General features: G+C 35.3%; 1 protein-coding gene across 7 annotated transcripts; it reads left to right on the top strand.

Annotated features, from left to right (window-relative positions):
• Window positions 1–230: 230 nt before the first annotated feature.
• LOC119999861 lies at window positions 231–4,584 on the top strand. Of its 7 annotated transcripts, none has more exons than XM_038847635.1 (7): window positions 231–365; window positions 547–622; window positions 1,493–1,555; window positions 1,638–1,691; window positions 1,870–1,994; window positions 2,454–2,556; window positions 3,199–4,584. In XM_038847635.1, the coding sequence occupies exons 5-7, from the start codon at window positions 1,887–1,889 to the stop codon at window positions 3,306–3,308; spliced, it is 321 nt and encodes a 106-aa protein (XP_038703563.1). In that variant the 5' UTR covers window positions 231–365; window positions 547–622; window positions 1,493–1,555; window positions 1,638–1,691; window positions 1,870–1,886; the 3' UTR covers window positions 3,309–4,584. The 7 variants fall into 7 exon arrangements, with proteins under 7 accessions (XP_038703563.1, XP_038703562.1, XP_038703561.1 ...); XM_038847634.1 differs by having other exon boundaries at window positions 547–682; XM_038847633.1 differs by lacking the exon at window positions 1,638–1,691.
• The last annotated feature ends 1,416 nt before the right edge of the window (window positions 4,585–6,000 follow it).

Here is a 6,000-nt window from a genome sequence, read left to right as displayed (position 1 = left end):
AGTGCTCTAGCGTGTTACTTTTTTTTGGTGTTGTTTCGCGGGTCCCACAAATTTTACTTCGTCTGTTTTGTGGTGTGGTCCCACTGCAATTACTTAGAACAACACCTGTACATATATTTTCATGGTTTTGCCACCCTCTTTCTATTTTGATTGGTGAACGTCATAAACGACCTTTTTATATTGATAAAAAATTGTATAACTAAGGGTCATTTTGGAAATTCAAAAGTCTTGATAGGTAGTACGAGTTTATCTTTCCTTCTTGCCGAAATCGACTCTGACATCGTCTCTCTCCCTTTGGTTCTGTGTTTCTTCTTGCTAGGGTTTCCAGGCTAACCATGGCTTCCTGAGATTTTACATTAACCATGGTGAGTTGCCATTTTTTTTTTCCTTTTGAGTTTAGTTCGATATTTTTTTTGGCATTTTCTCTGTGTAAGAAAGAGGGAGGCGAAGTCATCGGCTGTTCTTCTTTTTTGTATCATCGTAGTTTTGATTTGATTGGTGCGTTTACGCTGTATCTTTCTCGACTAACTGATGGTTTTTGTTTAGATCTCGATCAGACGTACATGCTCGAATATGACAGTATTCATGGTTTGTGGAACAAGCATGAGTTAAAGGTCAAGAGGTGATTATCTGTGGTGTGGTTGGTTGTTGGCCAGAGGAGAGACGTTTCTTACCTCTTTGGGTGAGGAAGAATTCCTTCGACTAAGCCTAAGAGCATTCACATCAGATTATCTAAACATGGATCTGTCTATAAAATAGGGAAAGATTATAGAGAATTTATCAAAATAGAGCTCTGCATCATATTAGCTAGAGATTCCCTATTTTACAGAACATGAACAGTGGTTCCATACCTTTAGAGAATCACTATTCACTTTTCTAAACATAAAATAATATTTTTTATTACTTTACTCTCTTCCCTTCATTTTTTCCTCCTCTCTCTGCTCACTCCTCTCTCTCTCCTCTCTTTCTCTCTCCTCTCTCATCTCTTTCTCTCTCCTCACTTTTTTCTCTCCTTAATTTTTTTCTCTTCTCATCTCTCTCCGGCAATATCTATTCTCCCCAGATCATGAAATCAAGCAAAAAAAAAATAGTTAAATTTCTTCAATTTTTAATAACATTAATTTATTATTTTAATTAATCTATTGTTTTAAATGTAATTAATTTATTATTTTAAATAGAAGTAATTTATATGAATAGAATAAGTAAAGGATAGAGAAAGAAATATTATTTTAATGCAGTAGAGAATATGATAGGTAATATGATGCAGTGTTGGTTGGATAGAGAATCTGTAAAATAGGGAAAGTGACATTTTGTCTGTATTTTAGGGAATCTATTAAGGGAAACTGAAGCAGTTGCCCTAAGGCAGGCTCCCACTGTTGGTAACCTTGAATTCACTTTCTATGAGGAAATCATTTTCTAAATCGCTGGATTAAAGCATCAAATTAGGGATTTATGACTCATGCATGAAATTCATTTATCTTTCCCTTTTCAGATTTACTGGATTCTGCATCGGCTGGAGTTCACCGGGTTACTTTGATCGCTGAACAGTGAGAAGGTTGGTTTTTATTCGAAGAGAGTAGTGTAGTTTTCACAGTCCAATATATCGTTGTAAGAAAATATTGTTTTTGGTTGTTCAGGATTTCAAGTTAATTTACAACATGAAAACAAATATTATTTTTGAGACGGCAAAGGTTGGTTTTTATTCGAAGAGAGTAGTGTAGTTTTCACAGTCCAATATATTGTTGTAACAAAATATTATTTTTGGTTCTTCTTTTCGAAGTAGATGTGTGTCATCGGCTGTTCTTCGTTTTGACTTGATTGGTGCGTTTACGCTGTATCTTTCCTGACTAATTGATGGTTTTTGTTTAGATCTCGATCAGACGTACATGCTCGAATATGACAGTGTTCATGGTTTGTGGAACAAGCATGAGTTGAAGGTCAAGGACGAGAAGACACTTCTTTTTGATATTGGGGGTTTATCTCGGGTTCAAGAGGTGATTATCTGTGGTGTGGTTGGTTTGGGATGCTTAGTGGCCTTTTTCCTACACTTAACTCTGGTGGTCTATTTGTTTTCTAATTCTTCTCTGTGTTTTGAGTTATTTTTATGTTGTTGTTGTGAGTTTTTTTCCTAATTTGTTTACGTTCCTTTTTATTTACATATAGTTTCTACATTTAACTTTAAGTTGGCTTTTGATGCGACCATGAGCTACAATTGTTGGACCGGGCTCTGTCCCTTTTTCTTGGGGTAGCTCTGTCCGTGTTGATCGTTCAATTACATGTATTTGTGTCATGTGTTTGCGTCCACCATTTTGATCGGATACATTGATTAGTCAGTGGATAGATTTTGTTCATAAATTGCATTCATGTGATGATATCAAAGATCTGACAATTTACAATGCCTGAAGAATTTTTCTTTTCTTCTTTCAACTACTGATGTTGGTTGCATTCTTCAGTTTTGCATTCTTAAGTACTGCATCAGGGGCTGTCTGGAGAAGCTGGTGGAAGAGATGGCAAACGTTGATCAGCATTTAAGACTTCTTATCAGTATTTGTGATGGTAATTTTGTGAGGCACTTTATTTGATCTTTCTTAGTTTGTCTTCTCCTAAGTTAAATGATATGGTTAGATGTTATGTGTCATTGCTGCGCTCAAAGTCAAGTTGGTGAAACTGCCCTAAATGATTATAGCTCATGGTCGCATCAAATAATGAAGCTGTTTTCTTGAGTTGTTGTTCGTGGACAATTCAAATTTATTTATTTTTTTCTTTTTCTTTGCTCAAGATTGGCCAATGCCTAAGAACTATGTTATAATCATATTGAAGCATTTATTTAATAGTATCTTAGCTAAGTTTTTTTTGCATATTTGTAACCATACTCGATGCGTTGGCGTAATAGAAAGTAATTTTACTCTGTATCGTATGGTACTACACTGTAAACCTATAAATATTTGATTTTTTACTCAGCTGAATCTATGAACACGGGGAAGGCTTTGTGGTCCTTCCTTTCTCCAGTGTGATTGTCATGGTTTGATTTTGGATATATGATTTTTGGAGTGATTTCTTTCAAATTTTTTGCCACAATGATTTGAGTTTGGAATTTCTTTGTCTCGCAACTGATATTAACAAGCAAGTCAATATTCAATTTTTTTTCCTTTGTCGATAATATGTTGTCTGATGTTTTTTTCCTTAAAAATTTTCTAGGAAAAAAAAGAATGGGAGGAGACTACCACCACCGTAATGAACGGGCAGACGGAGGTGTTGTTGTCAGGCAGTGGCTTCTCCTAACAATATTACTATGGATGGACTTTTAAAGTTATATAGAATATGACATTAGTTGTCAAGGTACGTCTATTGTAAGCCTTAATTATAGTTTTTCATTTATACATACTCTTCATTTTCAGATATGCTTAGAAACTTCTTTAAGCTTTGGGCATTGGTTTATCATTTGATTTGTTACTGTGGTACTTCATAATTTATTGATGAATGTCTCTTCGCTCTAATCTGGACTACGTGTTACATTGATTTGGATCAACAAATTTTGATTGCTCATCATTTTTGTGAATTTTTAGTTCTTAGGTTGTCCAAAACAGGGTTGATTAACCCACCAGCTAATCTCAAGACGAAAAATCTCAAATTTTGTCTCTGTCATGAATGAAAAAACGGTGTTGATTCTCTTAATAGCAGTTGTCAATTGTCAAAGAGAATGACAACTGTTGTTCTTTTCCCTCGTTTAGTTGTGGATGAAATTCTATTAGATACTATGTTCATTGCATCTTTATGTCGTGTCCTTGCATCTTTATGTAGTAAGTTTAAAGTTATGACCTGTCCTTACTAAACTTTTCTTTACTGAAGATGAGAATCAAGTAACTTTCTATAACTTTTTACATATAATAATAGTGTGATATCACATGGTGGGAACTTCTATGCTTCACTGGTTCTATTAATCTCCACCCTATGATGGCTTTCAAAGTCCAATTCAACTGGCAGCAACGATGATCATGAGGATTGATCCTCATTTGTGGACAGTCCAAGCTGACAATCTATTCTGTTGTAGACCTCAGATGGCTTGGTGGGTGCAGTACTGCCTTGCCAAGCTCCCAATACGTAAAACACTATGCACAGGCCACTCATTCCAGGATCCATGTGATACGCTTCCTCTGGTTTTGTAACTGATGATGCTTTGGAGATCCACCAGCCATTGTAGTTTATTATGACCTGCCAGTTAATTATATCAATTGGAAACCAAGGATTCTGATAAAATTTTCAATTTTTTTTGTCATAGTAAGGCTTTTGTGTCTTCATTTTGTATTTTTCAGTCATTAGAAGCATAATCTACGTGATAGGTCAGAACATTTCACGCGTACGAAAGTTTATCTAAATTGAGATTGTGTTGAAATGATGTGATATTGATGACTAAGAGTTGTGTGCCATCAGATATTGTTGCGTAAGTTTGATACGGTCTAATTCATTACATATAAGGTTATATTGAGAATATGCAGAGTAGGACTTATAGCCATACTCGGCTCTTTTGTGACTCTTTAATCCTGTCACTGAACCAATAGCTGTGATCCTTAATTTCTATATTGAAATAATAGCACCATTTATTTATTAGTCTGTGTGTGTTCTATCTTGCAGCCAAGCTGTGCAAGTCTATGTTCCCAAGTTCATTTTCGATAATATGGGGTTTCAGAAACTATTTAGTTATGATAATATGTGATTTTTCGTGCCCCATTGCATTTTTCGTAATTTTTCAACTTGGCTTTTCAAGTATTTGAGCAAAAATCGACGAAGGTGGGATAAAAAGCAAGTATAGTACTTAAAGGAAACAACATGAGTCTATATGAAGGTATTTATATTTTTTTTTATAAACTACTTGGTATTCTTCATGTTCATGAGTGCAGGTTCCAGGATGTCTTTTCAGCCGCTTTTGTTGGGTGGTAATAGAGTTTAATGGAGTTCTCAAAACTACTTTGCTGATGTATTTTAGTCATGTAGCTTATATTTTATGCACTTAATTAGAAAAGTCTCGACCCAATGGTGAGGGAGACTGAGGCTGACATTGTAGTGGAAAGGAATCTTGCTTGGTGATCTGGATACTAACCCTGATGGAGATTGTCGATTTTTTGAGGCTAGAATGCCTGTGGTGTAATTCTCATTTTTGTTACGGCGATCAGTCTCTTCTCTTCATCCTCTGCTACTTTTGCTATACCAAGACGAAACCCCGGGATCATCAACACGATGCAGTGCGAATTAGTAATTTCGCCAAGTTTGTTTCACTATGTTAGCAAGGTTTCTTTCGTATGCCTCTATAATTTGCCTGAACATGTGCTCTTTAATGTCTAAATGGTGTTTAACAAAGCAAAGTTTACTCCATGTTTGCTTCATTATTTTGTGTTATGGTTTAAATTGAAGCATGCATGCCTGAGTTAAAAGGACGGAATCCATCCTACACTGAATAAGGCCAAATCTTGTAAGGATAGTAAAAGAAATTCACCCGTGCAACGCGCGGGTGGAGGGCTAGTTAATATTATTATGCGCAGCAACTGTATTGAGACAAGCAATTCAATTGGCCTTGACACTTAATGATGACAAAATTTCATTCATTGTTATCTCTGCCCATCATGTGCAAAATCTTAGATTTATAACCTATGGCGGCATTATTTTCTTAAAAAAATATTTATTCTTGCTAAAAATCGGCAATCATTGAAGTAACCACCCAACTTAAACAATGCCAATGACATACTCGGACTTGTGTTGCTAGAGTTGTGCTTGAATGGCATTTTAGCCTGATAGGGTTACTAATTAAAGTGATATTATAACACTCATATTAAACCCTATTACAGCTATACTTCACAATGTAATGGACCTAATGGTACATATAAGTTTAAGAAATTGATCTTACCAAGAAGGTTATTCATATGGACGGCCAAAATTGACCTATCTAACTAACAACAAATGACTTTCGTGAAACTCCCTAACCAACAACAATTTCATTTTCCAAAG

Source organism: Tripterygium wilfordii, chromosome 6, assembly GCF_013401445.1.
Source record: "Tripterygium wilfordii isolate XIE 37 chromosome 6, ASM1340144v1, whole genome shotgun sequence".
NCBI lineage: Eukaryota > Viridiplantae > Streptophyta > Magnoliopsida > Celastrales > Celastraceae > Tripterygium > Tripterygium wilfordii.
This window is presented reverse-complemented; position numbering and strand designations above follow the sequence as displayed.

Coding starts and splice junctions, on each gene's coding strand:
- LOC119999861 (XM_038847633.1), top strand. CDS start 1,887: ATGCTCGAATATGACAGTGTTCATGGTTTGTGGAACAAGCATGAGTTG. Junction 1,995..2,453: donor GTTTATCTCGGGTTCAAGAG/GTGATTATCTGT, acceptor TGCATTCTTCAG/TTTTGCATTCTTAAGTACTG. Junction 2,557..3,198: donor TCTTATCAGTATTTGTGATG/GTAATTTTGTGA, acceptor AAAATTTTCTAG/GAAAAAAAAGAATGGGAGGA.